Genomic DNA, 25902 nt, shown 5'->3' with positions numbered 1-25902 from the left:
CCAAATCTCTCCACCACTGAGGGTTTTCCTTGCCTCGTGTCTGGGTCTGTTGGAGACTCATTGATAGAGATTGATTGCTATGATTAAACAACAAATCCATCATCGTTGTATCGTGTGACGACCAGGATGGTAGAAGGTGAACTAGATAGACCTTGGCCTTTTTTTTGTCTAGCAATTCCTATGTCCCTATACTTCTTCCGGGTGAGACCGTGATTGACTTGCGAGTTCTCCCACTATACTGTATTTTCCGCTCACGATTCGGTCTCTACATCGGGGAAACCAAAGACAGATTGGGTGATGGCTTTGCTGAACACCTCCGTGCCATTCCCAAGTGTGACCCTGAGTCCCTGTCGCTTGGCACTTTGATTGTCCTTCCCACTCCCACTCTGACTTCTCTATCCTTGGCTTCCTACACTGTTCCACTGAAGCTCACGCAAGCTCGAGGAACAGCACCGTATCTTTCCACTCAGCACTTTACAGTCCTCTGGCCGTAACATTGACTTTAACCACTTCAGACCTTAACTGCTACTCCCATTTTCTCTTGGACAGCAGGTGTTGGTGCTATGGGATGGGTACACCAGCGCCACCTGGAACGGGTTGGTGCTTGGGATGGACTGGCCGAGGGGTCCTCACCCCTGGGGTCTGCCTGAGCTTTTTTCCGCCACATTCCTGGGTCACTGGAGCCTGTTTCACTCTGCCAGATTTTCCATACTTCTCTTCCCCCTCTGCTATTCTGCTGTAACCATTCACACATCCCCTGAGTGTCACGTTTCTCTCATTATTGCCTCCCTTTATGCCTTGCACCATTATCACTTTGGTCATTTAATCATCTCCTCTCCTCCATCTAATTATCTCCTTTTTTTTGTCTCCCCGCCCCTTTCCCTGGCTCTGTTCCATCTTATAAGCTGTTTATCTGTACCATCTCCCGGTTCTGAAGATAAGTCATCGACCTGAAGCGTTAATCGTCCCTTCCTCTCTCCACAGATGCCGCCTGACCTGCTGAGCATTTCCACCACTTTCTGCCTTCAGATTTCCAGAATGTGCACTATTTCACTTTTTTGAGATTTGTGTTTAGTTGGATCTAGATATGTGGTAACAAGTGATGATATGTAGCAGTTACTTTCCCGAAGGATAAGAAGTGAATGGTACAAATTTAGTATTTATTCCTAGTTACGGGTTTCAATAGTGACAAGTGATCATTTACACAAGTGTTGTTAACAGGACGTTTGTTATGCTTAGTTATGGATTTAAATAGTAACCAGTGATCATTTACACAAGTTAAGTATTTGAATTAAAGCGAGTGATTATTTATGATGAGTTATGTTTTTGAATGGTAACAAGTGATAAATTGTACCACGACTGGTATCGATGACTGTGGTTATGTTTTGCTGTGGGAGCTGGTTCTCCTTTCTGCTCAGTTATATATTGAGATAGTAACAAGACGATTTTACCACAGTTACATGTTTAGGTGGTAAATGGGCCCTTGCTATCCATGACTTTATTGTGGATGATTGCACTGACGTCCTGGCTTTGACTGAAACTTAGCTCTCACTGGCACCACCGTGTCCCCTTACCGAAGCCTCCCCACGTGGTTATACTTTCACCGCCTGTCCTGCTCAGTGAGCCCCTTATGACCAAATCACTGCTGAGTCTGTCCCCCTATCCTCCAGCACCTTCTCATTATTCGAGCGCCTCATCGTGATTGAGCCCCCCCCCACCCCACTTTCCTCCCCCCAGATATCCTCCTTTCCTCCCCCCAGATATCCTCCTTTCCTCCCCCCAGATATCCTCCTTTCCTCCCTCAGCCTCTGCACTCAGCAATTCCTCCTCAGCAATTTCAACCTCCATCTCAGCTCCTCTCCTCTGATTTCACTGCCCTTTTCTCCTCTCTAAACTTCTCCCTCCAGAGTGTACAGGGTTTCAGCATCTTGGTTTTTATTCGTTCTCAGGACGTGGGCGTCGCTGGCAAGGCCGCATTTATTGCCTGTCCCTAATTGCCCTGAGAAACTGGTGGTGAGCCGCCTTCTTCAGTCGTGCAGTCCGTGCGATGAAGGTTCTCCCACAGTGCTGTTAGGTGGCGAGTTCCAGGATTTTGACCCAGCGACGATGAAGGAACGGCGATATATGTCCTGGTCAGGATGGTGTGTGACTTGGAGGGGAACATGCGGGTGGTGGTGTTCCCATGCGCCTGTTGCCCTTGTCCTTCTAGGTGGTAGAGCTACAACATGGCTTAGATACAGAGTAAAGCTCCCTCTACACTGTCCCATCAAACACTCCCAGGGCAGGTACAGCACGGGTTAGATACAGAGTAAAGCTCCCTCTACACTGTCCCATCAAATACTCCCAGGGCAGGTACTGCACGGGTTAGATACAGAGTAAATCTCCCTCTACACTGTCCCATCAAACACTCCCAGGGCAGGTACAGCACAGGTAGATACAGAGTAAAGCTCCCTCTACACTGTCTCATCAAACACTCCTGGGGCAGGTACAGCACGGGTTAGATACAGAGTAAAGCTCCCTCTACACTGTCCCATCAAACACTCCCGGGACAGGTACAGCACGGGTTAGATACAGAGTAAAGCTCCCTCTATACTGTCTCATCAAACACTCCTGGGGCAGGTACAGCACGGGTTAGATACAGAGTAAAGCTCCCTCTACACTGTCCCATCAAACACTCCCAGGGCAGGTAAGGCTTTTTAGTTTGACAGTTTCTGCTAAATTAGCAATGGTTTTGTACTGTTCCCATGAGTGAGTGGACTGGCAATCGATAGAGGAGATTCTCATCCCAGACATCAGGCTGGATTTAAACCCAGGTGCCAGAGGTGATAGGCCAATTTTTGGTCCAATACACACCAGCCAGTATTCTGGAACTGATTTAAATAACTTCTTAGCCTTGGCTCAGTGGGTAGCACCGTCGCCTCTGAGTCAGAAGGATGTGGGTTCAAGACCCACTCCAGAGACTTCGACATAGGAGATTCAATAAAGGGAATTATTATAGGGAATTCAGTCCAGGGATTCGATACAAGGGATTCAGTACAGGGATTTGATATAGAAAATTCAGTACAGGGATTTGTTATAGGGAATTCAGCACAGGGATTTGTTATAGGGAATTCAGCACAGGGATTTGTTATAGGGAATTCAGTACAGGGATTTGTTATAGGGAATTCAGCACAGGGATGTGATATAGGGAATTCAGCACAGGGATGTGATATAGAAAATTCAGTATAGGGATTTGTTAAAGGGAATTCAGCACAGGGATTTGTTATAGGGAATTCAGCACAGGGATGTGATATAGGGAATTCAGTACAGGGATTTGTTATAGGGAATTCAGCACAGGGATGTGATATAGGGAATTCAGTACACGAATTAATTCCAGGAATTCAGTACAGGGATTCGATGTAGGGAATTCATTGAAATGGAGGTTGAGCTGCAGACACTGCGACACATCAGGGAGGGGGAAAAATACCTGGACATTCGATTCCAGGAGGCAGTCCCACCTCCCTTAGGATAAGGTCGTCTGAATTGGTCAGTTGTAAGGAATCTTACAACACCAGGTTATAGTCCAACAGTTTTATTTGAAAATCACAAGCTTTCGGAGGCTTTCTCCATCGTCAGGAGTGTGTGGGATTCCTTGAAATTTACCGCATATATAGACAGAGAACAATGCCTGGTGATCACAGATGATCTTTCCAACTGCCCGTTATCAAGGCAATCAAAGACTGTTGAATAGTGTTCAGACAGAGAGACATTAGATACAAGACTACTGAATATACAAACGGCCAGAACCCAGAGAGAGAGAGAGAGAGAGGGAGAAACATCCGAAAGGAAGAGAAAGAGAGAGAATGACCAGTTGTATTAAAAACAGATAACTATTTTTTCTGCTGGTGGGGTTATGTGTAGCGTGTGTGCGGTACCTTTCAAGGAATCCCACACGCACCTGATGAAGGAGGAAAGCTCCGAAAGCTTGTGATTTTCAAATAAAACTGTTGGACTATAACCTGGTGTTGTAAGATTCCTTACATTTGTCCACCCCAGTCCATCACCGGCATCTCCACATCATGAATTGGTCAGTGGTCAGGGACAGGAGGGTGTGACTGCGAGTGAGGCAGGTAAGGGGATCGACAAGATAGACGTGGAGGAGCCTCAGCCTTTGCAATTGTCCAACAGGTCTGAGGTGCTTGCTGCCTGTATGGACGAAAGGAGGGGCTGCAGGGTGGAAGAGCAAACTGACCGTGGCACTATGGTACAGGAAGCCATTCAAACGGGGGGAGTTAGTAGGAATGTAGTGGTAGTAAGGGACAGTTTAGTCAAGGGGATAGACACAGTTCTCTGCAGCCGAGAACGAGAGTCCAGAAGGCTGTGTTGCCTGCCCGGTGCCAGGGTTCGGGACATCTGCTCTGGGCTGGAGAGGAACTTGCAGTGGGAGGGGGAGGATCCAGTTGTCATGGTCCATGTCGGTACCAACGACACAGGTAGGACGAGGGAAGAGGTTCTGCTTAGGGAGTATGAGCAGCTAGGGGCTAAATTAAAAAGCAGAACCTCAAAGGTAATAACCTCTGGATTATTACCTGAGCCACGAGCAAATTGGCATAGAGTAAATAAGATTAGAGAGTTAAATTTGTAGCTCAAAGATTGGTGTGGGAGAAATGGGTTTCAATTCATGGGGCACTGGCACCAGTACTGGGGAAAGTGGGAGATGTACCGTTGGGACGGCCTTCATCTGAACCGTGCTGGGACCAGTGTTCTGGCAAACCGAATAACTAGGGCAGTAGAGAAGACTTTAAACTAAATAGTGGGGGTGAGGGATCAAGTAAGGGAAGATGTGATAAATTAAAGAAAGAAGACAAGACAAGGCAAGAGAGCAAGGTAGCAATAAGGGAAATGATAATTAGAGAGTGGCAGGAAGGGACAGAGTATGCAAACTTAAGAGTACGCCAGCAGGTAACGCTAGAGGTTGCAAAAATAGTAAAAAGACAGCACTAAAGGCTTCGTATCTGAATGCGCGTAGCATTCGTAACAAAATGGATGAATTGACGGCTCAAATAGAAATAACTATGTACAATCTGATAGCCATTACAGAGACATGGCTGCAAGATGACAAAGGCTAGAACCTGAATATTCAAGGGTACTTGACATTTCGGAAGGACAGGAAGCTAGGAAAAGGTGGAGAGGTAGCTCCGTTAATTAAGGATGAGATGAGTATAATAGAGAGAAATGATCTCAGTCCTAAAGACCAAGATATAGAATCAGTTTGGGGAGAGATAAGAAATAGTAAAGGCAAGAAGTTACTTGTGGGAGTAGTTCAAAGGCCCCCTAACAGTAACCACACTATAGGACAGGGTATACAGGAAGAAATAATGGGGGCTTGTGAGAAAGGAACAGCGATAATCATGGGTGATTTTAATCTACATATAGATTGGAAGAATGTGATTGGCAAAGGTTGCCTGGAAGATGAGTTTGTAGAGTGCTCCCAAGGGAACCCCTGTAAATACTGACACACTCCTGGCCCCCTGTAAATACTAATACATTCTCGGGGGTCCCTCTGTAAATACTGACACGCTCCCAGGGACCCCCTGTTAATAATGACACACCCCCAGTGACAGAGTTTCTTAGAGCAGCAGGTTCTAGAACCAACCAGAGAGCAGGCTATTCTAGATCTGGTACTGTGTAATGAGACAGGATTAATTAATGACCTCATTGTAGAGGAGCCTCCAGGTAGCAGTGATCACAATATGATTGAATTTTGCATTCAGTTTGAGGGAGAGAAGAGTAAGTTTAAGACTAGTGTTTTAAACTTAAATAAGGGCAATTATGAGGGCATGAAGACAGAGCTGGCTAAAGTGAAGTGGGAAATTAGGTTAAAGGATAGGTCAGTAGAGATGCAGTGGCAGACATTTAATGAGATATTTCATAACACTCAGCAAAGATACATTCCAGTGAGAAAGAAAGACTCTAGGGGAAGGATGTACCATCTGTGGCTAACTAAGGAAGTTAAAGATAGTATCAAATTGAAAGAAAAAGCATACAATTCCACGAAGATTAGTGGCAGGTCAGAAGATTGGTCAGAATATAAAAAACAGCAAAGAATGACTAAATGAATAATAAGGAGGGAGAAATTAGAGTGCGAGGGAAAGCTAGCTAGAAATATAAAAACAGATAGTAAGAGTTTCTACAGGTATTTAAAAAGGAAAAGAGTAAGTAAAGTGAGCGTTGGTCCTCTAGAGAGTGAGTCTGGGGAATTAATAATGGAGAATAAGGAAATGGCGGATGAATTGAACAGATATTTTGCGTCCGTCTTCACTGTAGAGGATACAAAAAACATGCCAGAAATAATTGTAAATCAAGAGGTGAAATGGAGGGAGGAATTTAAAACATTTACAATCACCAGGGAAAGGGTTCTGAAAAAAATATTAGAACTAAAAGCTGACAAGTCCCCAGGTCCTGACGGACTTCATCCTCGGGTCTTAAAAAGTGGCTGCAGAGATAGTAGATGCATTGGTATTAATTTTCCAAAATTCCCTAGATTCTGGAAGGTCCCATCAGATTGGAAAATAGCGAATGTAACTCCTTTATTCAAGAAAGGAGGGAGACAGAAAGCAGGAAACTACAGGCCAGTTTGCTTAACATCTGTCATAGGGAAAATGCTAGAACCTATTATTATGGAGGTTATAGCAGAGCACTTAGAAAATCTCAATGCAGTCAGGCAGAGTCAACACGGCTTTGTGAAAGGGAAGTCGTGTTTGACTAATTTATTAGAGTTCTTTGAGGAAGTAACAAGCAATGTGGATAAAGGGGATCCTGTGGATGTGGTGTACTTGGATTTCCAGAAGGTTTTTGAAAAGGTGCCACATCAAAAGCTACGACACAAAATAAGAGCTCATGGTGTGGGGGGAACATATTAGCATGGATAAAGGATTGGTTAGCTAACAGGAAACAGAGTCGGCATAAATGGGTCATTTTCAGGTTGTCAAGATGTAACGAGTGGAGTGCCACAGGGATCAGTGCTTGGGCCTCAACTATTTACAATCTATATCAATGACTTGGATGAAGGGACCGAATGTATGGTTTGCTAAATTTGCTGATAACACAAAGGTAGGTAGGAAAGTAAGTTGTGAAGAGGACATAAGGAGTCTGCAAAGGGATACAGATAGGTTAAGTGTGGGCAAAAATTTGGTAGATGGAGTATAATGTGGGAAAATGTGAACTTGTCCATTTTGGCAGGAGGAATAGAAAAGCAGTATGTTATTTAAATGGAGAGAGATTGCAGAACTCTGAGGTACAGAGGGATCTGGGTGTCCTAGCACATGAATCACAAAAAGTTAGTATGCAGGTACAGCAAGTGATTAGGAAGGCAAATGGAATGTTGTCATTTATTGCAAGGGGAATGGAATATAAAAGTAGAGATGTTTTGCTGCAGTTGTACAGGGCATTGGTGAGACCACATCTAGAATACTATGTGCCGTTTTGGTCTCCTTATTTAAGAAAGGACATAATTGCTTTAGAGGCGGTTCAGAGAAGGTTCACTCGACTGATTCCTGGGATGAGGGGGTTATCTTATGAGGAAAGGTTGGACAAGTTGGGCCTGTATACACTGGAGTTTAGAAGAATGAGAGGTGATCTTATTGAAACATATAAGATCCCGAGGGGACTAGAAGGGGTAGATGCTGAGAGGATGTTTCCCCTTGTGGGAGAGACTAGAACTAGGGGCCACAGTTTAAAAATAAGGGGTCTCACATTTAAGACGGAGATGAGGAGAAATTTTTTCTCTGAGGGTCGTGAGTCTGTGGGACTCCCTCCCCCAGAGAGCGGTGGAGGCAGGGTCATTGAATATTTTTAAGGCTGAGTTAGATAGCTTCCTGATTAACAAGGGAGTCAAAGGTTATAGTAGGTAGACGGGAAAGTAGGGTTCAGGTCACAATCAGATCAGCCATGATCTTATCAAATGGCAAAGCAGGCTCAAGGGGCTGAATGGCCTACTCCTGGCTCTTAATTCATATGTTCATATAGGGAATTTGATACAGGGAATTCAGTACAGGGATTCGATATTGGGAATTCAGGATAGGGATTCGATAGAGGGATTTCAGTATATCTCTACACTAGGGATTTGTTATACGGAATTCAGTACAGGGAATCGATACAGGGAATTCAGTTCAGGGATTCGATACAGGGATTCCATACAAGGAATTCAGTACAGGGAATCGATACAGGGAATTCAGTTCAGGGATTCGATACAGGGATTCCATACAAGGAATTCAGTACAGGGGTTCGATACAGGTAATTCAGTATAGGGTTTTGATGGATGGAATGTAGTACAGGGGATCGATACAGGGAATTCAGTACAGGGAATCCATATAGGATTCCGTACTCATGTGGGGACAGGGATTCAGTGCAGAATTCCATCCTGGTACAGGGACAGGGATTACGTGCGCGAAGCTCGTGGTACCAAGTTCATTTTGACAGGTGGACTCCCCCTGCACCATTGTCAATTGGTGGTTGAGATTGTCTGCGGCTGTCTAACCTGCGACAGACCCCTGTCAGTAGGAGGAAGTAACTTGCAGTATAATCTGGAGATCACAACCACTGCCCTGGTATCATTCACACATTCAAGTACAAAATCAGTTTAAAAAATATCTAATCGTTTTAAAATTAAATCTTCCAAAAATGTACAAGTGGAAATTTTCTTTTCTTTCTGAGGGTGTGACGGTGTGTCAGTGTGTCCATGTGTGTCAGTGTGAGTTGGTGTGTCAGTGTGTCCATGTGCATCGGTGTGAGTTGGTGGGTCAGTGTGTCCATGTGTGTCAGTGTGAGTTGGTGTGTCAGTGTGTCCATGTGCATCGGTGTGAGTTGGTGGGTCAGTGTGTCCATGTGTGTCAGTGTGAGTTGGTGTGTCAGTGTGTCCATGTGCATCGGTGTGAGTTGGTGGGTCAGTGTGTCCATGTGAGTTGGTGTGTCAGTGTGTCCATGTGCGTCGGTGTGAGATGGTGGGTCAGTGTGTCCATGTGTGTCGGTGTGAGATGGTGTGTCGGTGTGTTCATGTGCATCGGTGTGAGTTGGTGGGTCAGTGTGTCCATGTGTGTTGGTGTGAGATGGTGTGTCAGTGTGTCCATGTGTGTCGGTGTGAGACGGTGGGTCAGTGTGTCCATGTGTGTTGGTGTGAGATGATGGTTCAGTGTATCCATGTGTGTCGGTGTGAGATGGTGTGTCGGTGTGTTCATGTGTGTCGGTGTGAGATGGTGGGTCAGTGTGTTCATGTGCATCGGTGTGAGTTGGTGGGTCAGTGTGTCCATGTGTGTTGGTGTGAGATGGTGGGTCAGTGTGTCCATGTGTGTCGGTGTGAGATGGTGGGTCAGTGTGTCCATGTGTGTCGGTGTGAGACGGTGGGTTAGTGTGTCCATGTGTGTCGGTGTGAGACGGTGGGTCAGTGTGTCGGTGTGAGACGGTGGGTCAGTGTGTCGGTGTGAGACGGTGGGTCAGTGTGTCGGTGTGAGACGGTGGGTCAGTGTGTCGGTGTGAGACGGTGGGTCAGTGTGTCGGTGTGAGATGGTGGGTCAGTGTGTCGGTGTGAGTTGGTGGGTCAGTGTTTACATGTGTATCGGTGTGAGTTGGTGGGTCAGTGTGTCCATGTGTGTCGGTGTGAGATGGTGGGTCAGTGTGTCGGTGTGAGTTGGTGGGTCAGTGTGTCCATGTGTATCGGTGTGAGTTGGTGGGTCAGTGTGTCCATGTGTGTTGGTGTGAGATGGTGGGTCAGTGTGTCGGTGTGAGATGGTGGGTCAGTGTGTCGGTGTGAGTTGGTGGGTCAGTGTGTCCATGTGTATCGGTGTGAGTTGGTGGGTCAGTGTGCCGGTGTGAGTTGGTGGGTCAGTGTGTCCATGTGTATCGGTGTGAGTTGGTGGGTCAGTGTGTCGGTGTGAGATGGTGGGTCAGTGTGTCGGTGTGAGATGGTGGGTCAGTGTGTCGGTGTGAGATGGTGGGTCAGTGTGTCGGTGTGAGTTGGTGGGTCAGTGTGTCGGTGTGAGTTGGTGAGTCAGTGTGTCGGTGTGAGTTGGTGGGTCAGTGTGTCGGTGTGAGTTGGTGGGTCAGTGTGTCAGTGTGAGATGGTGGGTCAGTGTGTCCATGTGTGTCAGTGTGAGATGGTGGGTCAGTGTGTCAGTGTGAGATGGTGGGTCAGTGTGTCCATGTGTGTCGGTGTGAGATGGTGGGTCAGTGTGTCCATGTGTGTCGGTGTGAGATGGTGGGTCAGTGTGTCGGTGTGAGATGGTGGGTCAGTGTGTCGGTGTGAGTTGGTGGGTCAGTGTGTCGGTGTGAGTTGGTGGGTCAGTGTGTCGGTGTGAGTTGGTGAGTCAGTGTGTCGGTGTGAGTTGGTGGGTCAGTGTGTCGGTGTGAGTTGGTGGGTCAGTGTGTCAGTGTGAGATGGTGGGTCAGTGTGTCCATGTGTGTCAGTGTGAGATGGTGGGTCAGTGTGTCAGTGTGAGATGGTGGGTCAGTGTGTCCATGTGTGTCGGTGTGAGATGGTGGGTCAGTGTGTCCATGTGTGTCGGTGTGAGATGGTGGGTCGGTGTGTTGGTGTGAGACGGTGGGTTAGTGTGTCGGTGTGAGATGGTGGGTCAGTGTGTCCATGTGTGTCGGTGTGAGACGGTGGGTCTGTGGGTCGGTGTGAGACGGTGGGTCAGTGTGTCGGTGTGAGGCGGTGGGTCCGTGTGTCGGTGTGAGGCGGTGGGTCTGTGGGTCGGTGTGAGACGGTGGGTCAGTGTGTCGGTGTGAGACGGTGGGTTAGTGTGTCGGTGTGAGACTGTGGGTCGGTGTGAGACGGTGGGTCAGTGTGTCGGTGTGAGACGGTGGGTCTGTGGGTCGGTGTGAGACGGTGGGTCCGTGTGTCGGTGTGAGACGGTGGGTCTGTGGGTCGGTGTGAGACGGTGGGTCAGTGTGTCGGTGTGAGACGGTGGGTCAGTGTGTCGGTGTGAGACGGTGGGTCTGTGGGTCGGTGTGAGACTGTGGGTCGGTGTGAGACGGTGGGTCCGTGTGTCGGTGTGAGGCGGTGTGTCGGTGTGACCGGGTGTGTGTCGGTGTGACCGGGTGTGTGTCGGTGTGACCGGGTGTGTGTCGGTGTGACCGGGTGTGTGTCCGGGTGTGAGGTGGTGTGTCTGGGTGTGTCGGTGTGAGGCGGTATGTCTGGGTGTGTCGGTGTGACCGGGTGTGTGTCGGTGTGACCGGGTGTGTGTCGGTGTGACCGGGTGTGTGTCCGGGTGTGAGGCGGTGTGTCTGGGTGTGTCAGTGTGACCGGGTGTGTGTCGGTGTGACCGGGTGTGTGTCGGTGTGACCGGGTGTGTGTCCGGGTGTGTCTGGGTGTGTCGGTGTTGAGCTGACCCAGCCAGGAGCTGAGCCAGGGTTCTTGTGGTTAAATAGCGGTACTGGTGTTTTGAGGCCTTGCGGAGTGCGTATGCTGCTCGCCCTCCTCCCGCAGGTAGACGGTGGACAGTTGGTGTTTGAGCGTTTCCACCAGCAGGTTCTGTTTGACCTGAATCTGTGTCTCAGAGTTCTTGGGCTGTGTTTCCCGGGATTTCCTGTGTGGTGCCAGCCCATGCCCGGCTGTGCCGCCTGCAGCGGTGGGTTCCGACGGGTGCCTCTCATGCGCTGGTGCCCAGCTGGCCTGGTGTATCACCACCGTTCTCCCGCTCACCCCTTTGGGCAGTGCCAACCCGTGGGCTCTTGCCGAGAGTTTCTGGAGTCTCTGTACCTTGTCTCTCTTGCGGTTCGCTGCGGTGCTTTGAAGCAATGATGGGTGGGCCTTGGGCAGGGGTGGGACCTTGGAGAGCCCCTCCTGAATATTCACCACGTCTCTGTCAAGGTAACACGTGTTCCCTGTCATTATCGTACACTGAAAGCACTGTGGCCAATTCTTTGATCAGAGTCACTTTAACACCGTGGAAACCCAGTGGGGTAAAAGGTGAGTTGCAAAATCCAGGCTTTAGATCGGACGGTCCATCTTCCAGGCCAGTTACAGCTCTCCCGTATGAAGTGGGGGTGGGGGGGGTGGGGAGGGGAGGAAGGGGGAGGGTGAGGGTGCTGCGGGAAGCTGGGTCTGTGATTGCTGGGCTCTTCAAGCATCCCCCCTGTGTCCCCCCACCACGAGAGTGCACAGAATTGGAGGTAGCCTTTTGATTTGGTTGGAAATTGGTTGGGAGGTAGGAGACAGAGAGTGGGGATAAAGGGTAGATACTCAGATCGGCTGGATGTGACAAGTGGTGTTCCCCAGGGGTCTGTTCTGGGACTTGAACTTTTCACTATGTTTATAAATAACTTAGATGAAGGAACAGAGAGCTGTTTATCCAAGTTTGTTGACGACACTGTTAGGTGGCACAGTAAATAGTGCAGAGGAAGATTGATAGATTAAGTGATGGGAAAAAACTGTGGTCGATGGAGTTTAGTGTGGGGAAGTGTGAGGTCATCCACTTTGGACCAGAGAAAGAGAGATCAGAATATTTTCTAAATGGTGAGAATCTAGGAACTGTGGAGGAGCAGAGGGATTTAGGGATCCAAGTACAGAGATCACTAAAACCTAGTGGACAGGTACAAAAAATAATTAAAAAGGCTAATGGAATGTTGATCCTTTATCTAAAGAGGGCTGGAATACAAAGAGGTGGAAGTTATGTTACAGCTGTACAGAGCTCTGGTTAGACCCCATCTGGAGTACTACATTCAGTTAAGGGCACCGCACCTCAGGAAGGATTTTTTTTATTCGTTCATGGGATGTGGGCGTCGCTGGCGAGGCCGGCATTTATTGCCCATCCCTAATTGCCCTCGAGAAGGTGGTGGTGAGCCGCCTTCTTGAACCGCTGCAGTCTGTTTGGTGAAGGTTCTCCCACAGTGCTGTTAGGAAGGGAGTTCCAGGATTTTGACCCAGCGACAATGAAGGAACAGCGATATATTTCCAAGTCGGGATGGTGTGTGACTTGGAGGGGAACGTGCAGGTGGTGTTGTTCCCATGTGTCTGCTGCCCTTGTCCTTCTAGGTGGTGGAGGTTGCAGGTTTGGGAGGTGCTGTTGAAGAAGCCTTGGCGAGTTGCTGCAGTGCATCCTGTGGATGGTACACACTGCAGCCACAGTGTGCCGGTGATGAAGGGAGTGAATGTTTAGGGTGGTAGGTGGGATGCCAATCAAGCGGGCTGCTTTGTCCTGGATGGTGTCGAGCTTCTTGAGTGTTGGTGGAGCTGCACTCATCCAGGCAAGTGGAGAGTATTCCATCACACTCCTGACTTGTGCCTTGTAGATGTTGGAAAGGTAGTGGGGATTCAGGAGGTGAGTCACTCGCCGCAGAATACCCAGCCTCTGACCTGCTCTTGTACCACAGTATTTATGTGGCTGGTCCAGTTAAGTTTCTGGTAAATGGTGAACCCCAGGATGATGATGGTGGGGGATTCGGCAATGGTAATGCCGTTGAATGTCAAGGATATATTGGCCTTGGAGGGGGTGCAGTGCAGATTCACCAGAATGATACCGGTGCTAAAAGGATTAAATTATGAGGACAGGTTGCATAAACTGGCTTGTATTCCCTTGAGCAGAGAAAATTAAGAGGTGATCTAATTGAGGTGTTTACGATGATTACAGGTGTTGATAGGGCAGATAGAGAGAAACTGTTTCCTCTGGTGGGGGGAGTCCAGAACATAAAATTAGAGCTGGGCCGTTCAGGGATGATGTCAGGAAGCACTTCTTCACACAAAGGGTAGTGGAAATCTGGAACTCTCTCCCCCACAAAGCTGTGGAGACTGGAGGTCAAGTGAAAATTTCAAAACTGAGTTTGATCGATTTTTGTTAGGTAAGGGTATTATGGGTTACAGAACCAAGGCTGGTAAATGGAGTTAAGATCTAAGCCAGGATCTAATTGGATGGCAGACCAGGCTCGAGGGGCTGAATGACCTCCTCCTGTTCCTATGTTCCCCCCACCCGCTATTGGAATCAATTCTGAGGGACAGCATAAATCGTCATTTAGAAAGGCACAGGTTAATCAAGGGCAGTCAGCATGGATTTGTTAAGGGAAGGTCGTGTCTGACTAATTTGATTGAATTTTTTGAGGAGGTAACAAGGAGGGTCAATGAGGGTAGTGTATTTGATGTAGTCTACATGGATTTTAGCAAGGCTTTTGACACCTGGCAGACTGGTCAGAAAAAGTACAAGCCCATGGGATCCAAGGGATAGTTGCTAGTTGGATCCAAAATTGGCTCAGTGACAGGAAACAAAGGGTAATGGTTGATGGGTGTTTTAGCGACTGGAAGGCGGGGTTCCACAAGGCTCAGTAGTAGGTCCCTTGCTTTTTCTGGTATATATTAATGATTTGGACTTGAATGTGGGGGGCTTGATCAAAAAGTTTGCAGATGATACAAAAATTGGCTGTGTGGTTGATAGTGAGGAGGAAAGCTGTAGACTGCAGGAAGATATCAATGGACTGGTCAGGTGGGCAGATGGAATTCAATCCGGAGAAGTGTGAGGGGAGGCATTTGGGGAGAGCAAACAAGGCAATGGAGTACACAATAAATGGGAGGATACTGAGAGGTGTAGAGGAAGTGAGGGACCTTGGAGTGCATGTCCACAGATCCCTGAAGGTAGCAGGACAGGTAGATAAGGTGGTTAAAAAGGCGTAGGGAATATTTTCCTTTATTAGCTGAGGCATAGAATATAAGAACAGGGAGGTTATGCTAAAACATTGATTAGGCCACAGCTTGAGTACTGTGTACAGTTCTGGTCACCACATTACAGGAAAGATGTGATTGCACTAGAGAGGGTACAGAGGATGTTGCCAGGGCTGGAGAATTTTAGCTATGAGGAAAGATTGGATAGGCTGGGGTTGTTTTCTTTGGAACAAAGGAGGCTGAGGGGAGATTTAATATAAAATTATGATGGGATTAGGTAGAGTGGATAGGGAGGACCTATTTCCCTTAGCAGAGGGGTCAGTGACCAGGGGGCATAGATTTAAAGTAATTGGTAGAAGGATTAGAGGGGAGCTGAGGAGAGATTTTTTCACCCAGAGGGTGGTGGGGGTCTGGAACTCACTGCCTGGAAGGGTGGTAGAGGCAGAAACCCTCAACTCATTTAAAAAGTACTTGGATGTGCACTTGAAGTGCTGTAACCTACAGGGCTACGGACCAAGTGCTGGAAAGTGGGATTAAGCTGGATAGCTCTTTTTCAACCAGCATGGACACGATGGGCCAAATGGCCTCCTTCTGTGCCATAGCTTTCTTTGATTCTTTAGGCCCTGAGCCAGAAGCCTTTGCCGGAGCTGTGCCCTGGCCCGTCTCGGGGGCATGGCCGGGTCAACCCTGCCCGCGACCACGAGCTGCCAGTGAGGCTGGCTTCATTCTTGTCTGTGATCAATCAGCAGCAACCGAATGAGACTGCTTACCTCGTCTGCTCCAGTACAGTGTCCATGCTGACCAGTGAGGCTGTTGCCATGGTGAGCAGGGCCCCAGGCCCTCGCCTCACCCCACTGTCGTCCTGTAACCCAAATCCGCTGTTGCTGCGGCCGCGCTGTGTTGATATGAGGGATTTGCTTGCGTCAGAAGATGATGCGGGATTCTTCCTGCATACAGAGGGAAGCCAACTTCATTCAAAGAAAGTTCTGGAATTGAGGAGAAGGCCTAGGGCCAGAGGTACTGGCTCGGGCCTGGGTGAGCAGAATACGATTCACCTGATCATTCACCTGGATTCTCTGAGTGACTGCCCAGCGGTGCGAAACCATACGTAAGATGGTGTTTCAGAGGCTGAGGCTCCCTCTGCTAAAGATATGTTCATCCTTCAGTACCTTGTGCAGGTCTGGGGGAAGGGGAGAGAAAGGTGCTGGAACCAGACTTCAGGGCCTTCCCGGCCACCTCTTGGGGACCTACTCCCAGGCTTCACTGAGAGGGACACGGACATGGATGAGTTCCCCAGACCCCAGACCTCACTCAGGGATGAGTTTCCCTGCCTGGTTTCTGTGCTAACTGAACTACATGATCAGCTTGGCTCAGCGGTAGCACTCTCACCTTTGAGTCAGAAGTTCACGGGTTCAAGCTCCATTTCAGAGACTTGAGCACATAATCTAAGCTGACACTCCGGTGCAGTACTGAGGGAGTGCTGCACTGTTGGAGGGGCAGTACTGAGGGAGTGCTGCACTGTCGGAGGGGCAGTACTGAGGGAGTGCTGCACTGTCGGAGGGTCAGTACTGAGGGAATGCTGCACTGTCGGAGGGTCAGTACTGAGGGAGTGCTGCACTGTCGGAGGGTCAGTACTGAGGGAGTGCTGCACTGTCGGAGGGTCAGTACTGAGGGAGCGCTGCACTGTTGGAGGGTCAGTACTGAGGGAGTGCTGCGCTGTCGGAGGGTCAGTACTGAGGGAGTGCTGCGCTGTCGGAGGGTCAGTACTGAGGGAGTGCTGCATTGACTGAGGGGCAATACTGAGGGAGTGCTGCACTGTCGGAGGGGCAGCACCGAGGGAGTGCTGCACTGTCGGAGGGGCAATACCGAGGGAGTGCTGCACTGTCAGAGGGGCAATACCGAGGGAGTGCTGCACTGTCGGAGGGGCAGCACCGAGGGAGTGCTGCACTGTCGGAGGGCCAGTACCGAGGGAGTGCTGCACTGTCGGAGGGCCAGTACCGAGGGAGTGCTGCACTGTCGGAGGGGCGGTACCGAGGGAGTGCTGCACTGTCGGAGGGGCGGTACCGAGGGAGTGCTGCACTGTCGGAGGGACGGTACTGAGGGAGTGCTGCACTGTCGGAGGCGCAGCACTGAGGGAGTGCTGCACTGTCGGTGGTGCAGCACTGAGGGAGTGCTGCATTGTCAGAGGTGCCGTCTTGCTGATGAGTCGTTAAACTCTTAAGTCAATGGAAGAGAAAACTGGCCATGGGTGTAAAACGGGCGGCCAGTGCGATATCGCCCATTTTACATTATTGGCCAAAATTAAAATGACCCCCATTGTATGTGAAATATTTTGAGACGCTTTTTGGAGAGAAGGCTTAACTGAACGGTCATCACAACTGAGGTGTCTGCAGCAAAGAATCTCTGGGGGTAAAACAAACCTCCCTGTCACACCCTGGAATGTTCTGTTCTGGGAGTGGAAGGGAATGGAGAATAACAATCCCTCCCGGCCTATCTGCTCACCTCGATGATACGTCTGTTGCCAACCTCGTCTCCTGTGTCTGATTGCTTTGTGCCAGAGGAGTCTTCCCCCCAACTCTCAGATACTCTGTGGCTATGAAAAGTATATTAGATAGAGAGGTTTAAAACAACTAAATGATCACTGATCAATAACTGGAAAAAAAACAAACTGTTTAATGAGATCACTGATCAATAACTGGAAAAAACAAACTGGTCAATCAGATCACTGATCAATAACTGGAAAAAACAAACTGGTCAATCAGATCACTGGTCAATCAGATCACTGGTCAATCAGATCACTGGTCAATAACTGGAAAAAACAATCTGTTTAATAAGATCACTGATCAATAACTGGAAAAAACAAACTGGTCAATCAGATCACTGATCAATAACTGGAAAAAACAAACTGGTCAATCTGATCACTGATCAATGACTGGAAAAAACAATCTGTTTAACGAGATCACTGATCAATAACTGGAAAGAAACCAAACTGTTTAATCAAATCACTGATCAATAACTGGAAAAAACAAACTGGTCAATCAGATCACTGGTCAATCAGATCACTGGTCAATAACTGGAAAAAACAATCTGTTTAATAAGATCACTGATCAATAACTGGAAAAAACAAACCCCGAATCAGATCACTGATCAATAACTGGAAAAAACAAAGGGGGAAAAATTCAATAAGGGTCCGTTTTTGGGCGGTGGTAACGCGATGCGCTCACACCCCTGATCCGACGGACCCTGCACAGGCAAAACCCAAGTTTGGACCCGAGGGAGCTCTTACCTGCAATCAGCGTTCCATTCCAGGCCTTGCACATGGAATCAATGTAATTCACACTTTCCACCACCAGGGGGAGCTCAATCTCTTAAAGGTAGCTGGTACCCAATATTTGCTGAAAATAACAGTCTACTGTCTGCACGGAGTCTGAACAGAGATCAGACATCAGACATCGTACACATAAAACATAGATGCAGATCCCATCCCTATGTTTACACACTGATGAGTTATGTGAAAGCCTTGAATAAAGGTTGAGCACTACTAAATCCCACATCCTCCAATCTGCACAACAGACCTCACCAATCTGCCGATCTGAGTTGGTACCAGGCCTGCGAGAGTGCATGCACCAAGGTTCTCTGAACATGAGCATGGATGCAGTGCAGGAAGAAGTTCAATGCTTTGACATGAGTGGTCAAGATGAGTGAGGTCAACTCTCAAGTGATGTCTCCTGCCAACTGCACCATGCACGACACCCCTCATCACCCACATACCAACAAACTCTTTCCATCAGTAGTCAACTCTTCCAATCAGATGCTTCCTCTCACCCTTACACATTACCACCGTTTCAAGTCGCCCACCCACACTGGCAGCTATTCAACCATGACAGGCACATCACCCAGGCACACATCCCACTTTCTTGCAGGAGAAGGTGGTACATATCAAGAGGCAGCAAGTGGCCGTGCCATTTAGCCCCTCGAGCCTGTTCTGCCATTCAATGAGATCACGGTGGACCTGTGACCTAACTCCATATACCCGTCTTAGCTCCATATCCCTTAATACCCTTGGTTCACAGAAATCTATCAATCTCAGATTTAACATTCACAATTGAGCTAGCATCTACTGCCCTCTGTAGAGAATCGTTCCTAACTTCTCCCACCCTTTGCGTGTAGAAGCATTTCCTAACTTCACTCCTGCACGTCCTGGCTCTAAATGATAGGCTATGTCCCTGCGCCCTAGTATTGAAGTCTAGGAGACCTCCAAAAACAGTTACGAATGTCTCGACAGCCAGAGGCAATAATCCAGCCACTAACCTGTAAATCCTGCATGGTCCCTTTAAATAGCACCAGTGGGGGGTCCTCCAGGCACTCTAAGACATGTTCAGATGGTCGGGGTTAAGACTGTGCATTGAGTTGAGCGTTAAGTCCCAAAATGGTGTCTATCACTTTAAATCAGCGTTGCACACTGATTGAAGCCATTTTCTCCCTACTTTACATGATTTCAGCGTTCGTTATCTGCGCCTGCGCTAACTCCTATACCAAGATAGCGTCTGGCGCACGTCACGCTGGAAATGTGCGTGCGCATCCAAGAGGCCGTGCAGCGCCGAAACAATGGGTGCTACACGGCCCCATTTACCGCCCAAACTGTTTAATCAGATCACTGATCAATAACAGAAAAAAACAAACTCTTTAATCAGATCACTGATCAATAACTGGAAAAAACAAACCACTAACCGGATCATTGATCAATAACTGGAAAAAACAAACCACTAACCGGATCACTGATCAATAACTGGAAAAAACAAACCACTAACCGGATCACTGATCAATAACAGAAAAAAACAAACTCTTTAATCAGATCACTGATCAATAACTGGAAAAAACAAACTCTTTAATCAGATCACTGATCAATAACTGGAAAAAACAAACCACTAACCGGATCACTGATCAATAACTGGAAAAAACAAACCACTAACCGGATCACTGATCAATAACAGAAAAAAACAAACTCTTTAATCAGATCACTGATCAATAACTGGAAAAAACAAACCACTAACCGGATCATTGATTAATAACTGGAAAAAACAAACCACTAACCGGATCACTGATCAATAACTGGAAAAAACAAACCACTAACCGGATCATTGATCAATAACTGGAAAAAACAAACGACTAACCGGATCACTGATCAATAACTGGAAAAAACAAACCACTAACCGGATCACTGATCAATAACTGGAAAAAACAAACCACTAACCGGATCACTGATCAATAACTGGAAAAAACAAACCACTAACCGGATCACTGATCAATAACTGGAAAAAACAAACCACTAACCGGATCACTGATCAATAACTGGAAAAAACAAACCATTAACCGGGTCATTAATCAATAACTGGAAAAAACAAACCACTAACTGGATCACTGATCAATAACTGGAAAAAACAAACCACTAACCCTTGTGGACGAGTGCAGGGACTGCAGGGAGGATGAGCAAACTGGCCATGGCACCGTGGTTCAGGGGGCCATTCAAGTGGGGAGAGTAAAAAGGAATGTGGTTGTAGTAGGCGACAGTATAGTTAGAGGGGTAGACACTATTCTCAGCAGCCAAGAGCGAGAGTCCCAAAGTCTGTGTTGCCTACCCGGTGCCAGGGTTAAGGACATCTCCTCAGGACTGGAGAGAAACTTGGAGTGGGAGGGGGAGGATCCAGTTGTTGTGGTCCACGTAGGTACCAACGACATAGGTAGGACTAAGAAAAAGGTACTGCTGAGGGAGTTTGAGCAACTAGGGACTAAATTAAAAAGCAGAACCACAAAAGTGATAATTTCCGGATTATTACCTGAGCCACGAGCAAATTGGCACAGGGTAAATCAGATCAGAGAGATGAATGCGTGGCTCAAAGATTGGTGTGGGAGAAGAGGGTTTTGATTCATGGGGCACTGGCACCAGTACTGGGGAAAGAGAGAGCTGTTCCGTTGGGACGGGCTTCACCTGAACCATGCTGGGACCAGTGTTCTGACAAACCGAATAACTAGGGCAGTAGAAAAGGCTTTAAACTAAATAGAGGGGGGAGGAGGGCTCAGGTGGGGCGAAGTTTAGATTGATAAAGAGAAAAGACAAGGAAGTAGTACAGGAAAGTGATGGGGGTAATGATAAACAGAGTGTGTCAGGAAGGGACAGAGTGTACAAACATAAGAGTGCACTCGCAAATGGGGCCGGGGTAGGAAAGAATGGTAAAAAGACAAAATTAAAGGTTCTTTATCGGAATGCGCACAGCATTCGTAATAAGGTAGATGAATTGACAGCACAAATAGAAACAAATGGGTATGATCTCATGGCCATTACAGAGACGTGGTTGCAAGGTGACCAAGGTTGGGAACTAAATATTCAGGGTTATTTAACAATTCGGAAGGATAGGAAAATAGGTAAAGGTGGTGAGGTAGCTCTGTTAATAAAGGATGAAATTGGTATAATAGTGAGAAATGATCTTGGCTCAGAAGATCAAGATATTGAATCAATTTGGGTGGAGGTAAGAAATAGCAAGGGAAAGAAATCACTGGTGGGAGTAATATATAGACCCCCTAACAGTAGCTACACTGTAGGGCACAATATAAATCAGGAAATAAGGGGGGCTTGTAAAAAAGGTAATGCAATAATCATGGGCGATTTTAACTTTCACATAGATTGGACAAATCAAATTGGCAAAAATAGCTCTGAGGAGTTCATAGAGTGTATTAGGGACTGTTTCTTAGACCAATACGTCGGGGAACCAACCAGGGAACAGGCCATTTTGGATCTGGTAATGGGTAACGAAACAGGATTAATTAATGATCTCAAAGTAAAGGATCCCTAGGGAAGCAGTGATCATAACATGATCGAATTTCACATCCAGTTTGAGAGCAAGGATCTTGGGCCTGAAACTACTGTATTAAACTTAAATAAGGGCAATTATAAAGGAATGAGGGCGGAATTGGCTAAAGTGGACTGGGTAAACAGATTAGATGGTATGATGGTGGATAAGCAGTGGCAAACATTTAAAAAGATATTTTATGACTCGCAACAAAAATATATCCCTGTGAGGAGGAAAGACTCCACAAAAAGGGTGAACCAACCATGGCTAACTAAGGAAGTCAAGGATAGTATCAGGTTAAAAGAAAAAGCATACAACATGGCAAAGATTACTGGTAAGCCTGAAGATTGGGAAAACTTTAAAAACCAGCAAAGGATGACTAAAAGAATAATAAAGAGGGAGAAAATAAATTATGAGAGTAAACTAGCAAGAAATATAAAAACTGACAGTAAAAGCTTCTACAAGTATATAAAAAGGAAGAGGGTAGCTAAAGTAAACATTGGTCCCTTAGAGGATGAGATTGGGGAAATAATAATGGAAAACAAGGAAATGGCAGAGGCATTGAACAGATATTTTGTATCTGCCTTCACAGTAGAAGACACTAATAACATACCAATAATAGTAGAAAATCAAGGGGCAAAGGGGAGGGAGAAACTAAAAACAATCACTATCACTAGAGAAAATGTACTAGGCAAACTAATGGGTCTAAAGGCTGACAAGTCCCCTGGACCTGATGGCTTGCATCCAAGGGTCTTAAAGGAAGTGGCTACAGAGATAGAGGATGCATTGGTTATAATCTTCCAGAATTCTCTAGATTCTGGAAAGGTCCCAGCGGATTGGAAAACCGCAAACATAACACCCCTATTCAAGAAGGGAGTGAGACAGAAAGCAGGTAACTATAGACCAGTTAGCCTAACGTCTGTCATTGGGAAAATGCTAGAATCCATTATTAAGGAAGTAGTAGCAGGACTTTTGGAGACTCAGAATACAATCAAGGAGAGTCAACATGGTTTTATGAAGGGGAAATCGTGTCTGACAAATTTATTAGGGTTCTTTGAGGAAGTAACGGGCAGGGTGGATAAAAGGGAACCAATGGATGCAGTATATTTGGATTTCCAAAAGGCATTCGATAAGGTGCCACATAAAAGATTACTGCACAAGATAAGAGCTCATGGTGTTGAGGGTAACATACTGGCATGGATAGAGGATTGGCTAACTCACAGAAAACAAAGAGTCATGATAAAAGGGTCATTTTCAAAATGGCAATCTGTAACTAGTGGGGTGCCGCAGGGATCAACTATTTATAATATATATCAATGACTTGGATGAAGGAACAGAGTGTCTTGTGGCCACATTTGCTGATGATACAAGGATAGGTGGAAAAGCAAGTTGCGATGAGGACACAAAGTGTCTGCAGAGGGATAGTGACAGGTTAAGCGAATGGGCAAAAATTTGGCAGATGGAATATAATGTGGGAAAATGTGAAGTCATCCACTTTGGGAGGAAAAATAAGAAAGCAAAATATTATTTTAATGGAGAAATACTACAAAATGCTGCAGTACAGAGGGATCTGGGTGTCCTCGTACATGAAACACAAAATGTCAAAATACAGGTGCAGCAGGTAATCCGGAAGGCAAACAGAATATTGGCCTTTATTTCGAGGGGGATGAAGTATAAAAGCAGGGATTTTGTGCTACAACTGTACAGGGTGCTGGTGAGACCACACCTGGAGTACTGCGTATAGTTCTGGTGCCCTTATTTAAGGAAGGACATGCTTGCATTGGAGGCAGTTCAGAGAAGGTTCATTAGGTTGATCCCAGGTATGGAAGGGTTGTCTTATGAGGAAAGATTGAACAGGTTGGGTCTATACTCATTGGAGTTTAGAAAATTGAGAGGAGATCTTATTGAAACATACAAGATTCTGAGGGGACTCGATAGGGTAGATGCTGAGAGGATGTTACCCCTCATGGGGGAATCTAAAACTAGGGGGCATAGTCTCAGAATAAGGGGTCGCCCGTTTAAGACGGAAATGAGGAGGAATTTCTTCTCCCAGAGGGTCGTGAATCTTTGGAATTCTTTACCCCAAAAAGCTGTGGAGGCTGAGTCACTGAATACATTCAAGGCCGAGTTAGACAAATTTTTGATCAGCAAGGGAGACAAAGGATATGGGGATCGGGCGGGAAAGTGGAGTTGAGGTAAAAATCAGATCAGCCATGATCTCATTAAATGGCGGAGCAGGCTCGAGGGGCCGAATGGCCTTCTCCTGCTCCTATCTCTTATGCTCTTATGGTCTCTTATAAAAGACAAACCGTTTAATCGGATCACTGATCAATAACTGGAAAAAACAAACTGTTTAATCAGATCACTGATCAATAACTGAGAAAAACCTAATTCCTAATCAGATCACTGATCAATATCTTAAGCAGAGGAGTCTTCTCCCCAACTCTCAGATACTCTCGGCTATGAAAAGTATATTAGATAGAGACGTTTAAAAAAACTAAACAGATCACAGATCAATAACTGGAAAAAACTAACTTCCTGGAGTCCGAAGTCAATGTTGAGGACTCGCAGGGACACTCCCTCCTGACTGTATACCACTGTGCCGCCACCTCTGGTGGGTCTGTCCTGCCGGTGGGACGGGGATGGTAATGGAGGAGTCTGGGACGTTGGCTGAAAGGTATGATTCTGTGAGTATGGCTATGTCAGACTATTGCTGGACTAGTCTGTGGGACAGCTCTCCCAATTTTGGTACAGGTCCCCATATGTTAGTGAGGAGGACTTTGCAGGGTCGACTGGGCTTTGTTTGTCTTTGTCGTGTCCGGTGCCTAGTGGTCCGATGCTGGGTGGTCTGTCGGTTTCATTCTTATTATGACTTTTTGTAGCGGCCACCTCAGCTAGCTCACTGCCACATGCACTGCATCACCTGCAGCTACGTGAACTGAATGGTCAGACAGGTAAAACGAGCTGCGGGAGCAAATAGTAGCAGGTTCACCCTACCTTAGTTACCACACCCATTCCAAACATCCTCTAGCCTCATTCTGCCCAGCCGCACCTCTTCCCAGCCCTGTCGTCCCCTCCTGCACCAATCGCAGCTCCCTGTTCTCTTGCCCAATGTCTGGTTCTCCTCCTTTTCTTCCCTCTGTGAATCACAGCAACAGTACCTGACTCTGCAGTTGTGTCTGGCTTGGGTTTTACTTCGGTCTTCAGTATGGGTGTAAATCCATCAGCAGCTGGACTTTGTACTTCAAGTGGTCTCACTCCCTTTGGGCCCCCCAGCTGAGGAGCCGCGGACCTGGAACCGAGATGGCTGTTTGTTATCAGAGGCCTGGTGCTGGATGCTGACCACATGCTCAGAGACCTGTGCAGGCAGAAGAGCAATGGTTATAATGACACTCCATGCTTGGAGCCACACAGGGACATCCCAGTCAGTGTCTGCTCCCTGGGATATCCCAAACTGTTCAAACTGATTAAAGAGCATGTTTCTGAGACTGACCCGCATGCACCCTGTAAAAATCGGCTCACAAAAACTTCAATTTTCCAATTCTCCCCCAATTTTCTCCCACCCTTCCTGAAGGCACTGACTTTTGCTGGAGTCGGGTTTCCATTACTTCACTCAATGCCCATGAGGTAATAGAGGGATCAGGAATAATAGAATGATTAAGGGCAATAGAATGATCAGGGTAACTGAAGGATGGGGGAAATGGAGGATCGGGGGTAACTGAAGCACTGGGGGAAACTGAAGGATCGGGGTGAATGAAGGATTGTGGCCAATAGAACTATCAGAGTAACTGAAGGATCGGGAATAATAGAAGGATCAGGGCAATGAAGGATCGGGGGTAACTGAAGGATTGGGGTAACTGAAGGATTGGGGTAACTGAAAGAGCGGGAGTAATAGAAGGATGGAGGGCAATGGAAGGATCGGAAGTAATAGAAGGATCGAGGTAATAAAAGGATCAGGCTAATGGAAGGATCAGGATAAATGAAAGATCAGGATAAATGAAAGATCAGGGTACTGAGGAATCTGGAGTAATAGAAGGATTAAGGGCAATATAAGGATCAGGGCAACTGAAGAATTGGGGGGGTGCAACTGAAGGATCGAGAGTAATAGAAGGATTGAGGGTAACACCAGGATCAAGGTAATTGAAGGATTGGAGTAACTGAATGATTGAGGGTAAACAAAGGATCAGGAGTAATAGAAGGATTGGGGATTTTAGAAGGATTGTGGTAATAGAGGGATTAGGGTAATAGAAGGATTGAGGGCAATATAAAGATCGGGGTAACTGAAGGATCAGGGGTAACCTGAAGGATTGTGGGCAATAGAAGGATCAGGGTAACTGAAGGATTGGGAGTAATAGAAGGATTGGGCATAATAGAAGGATCAGGGTAACTGAAGGATTGGGAGTAATAGAAGGATTGAGAGCAATAGAAGGA

General features: G+C 47.0%; 1 protein-coding gene across 1 annotated transcript in view; it reads right to left on the bottom strand.

The window, feature by feature from the left end:
- Positions 1 to 8615: 8615 nt before the first annotated feature.
- Positions 8616 to 25902, bottom strand: part of LOC137328109 (cytosolic carboxypeptidase 2-like) — a 112989-nt gene continuing 95702 nt past the window's right edge. The window contains exons 17-20 of the mRNA XM_067994289.1: positions 24633 to 24829; positions 17126 to 17216; positions 15394 to 15570; positions 8616 to 11837 (exon numbers count right to left, since the gene is read on the bottom strand). Of these exons, the coding sequence (XP_067850390.1) occupies positions 11396 to 11837; positions 15394 to 15570; positions 17126 to 17216; positions 24633 to 24829 (907 nt within the window). The 3' untranslated portion in view covers positions 8616 to 11395. The remainder of the gene's footprint in view (positions 11838 to 15393; positions 15571 to 17125; positions 17217 to 24632; positions 24830 to 25902) is intronic.

This window comes from Heptranchias perlo, chromosome 12 (assembly GCF_035084215.1).
Source record: "Heptranchias perlo isolate sHepPer1 chromosome 12, sHepPer1.hap1, whole genome shotgun sequence".
Lineage (NCBI taxonomy): Eukaryota > Metazoa > Chordata > Chondrichthyes > Hexanchiformes > Hexanchidae > Heptranchias > Heptranchias perlo.
The sequence above is the reverse complement of the archived record's forward strand: the minus strand, read 5'-3'. Positions and strand labels throughout refer to the sequence as shown.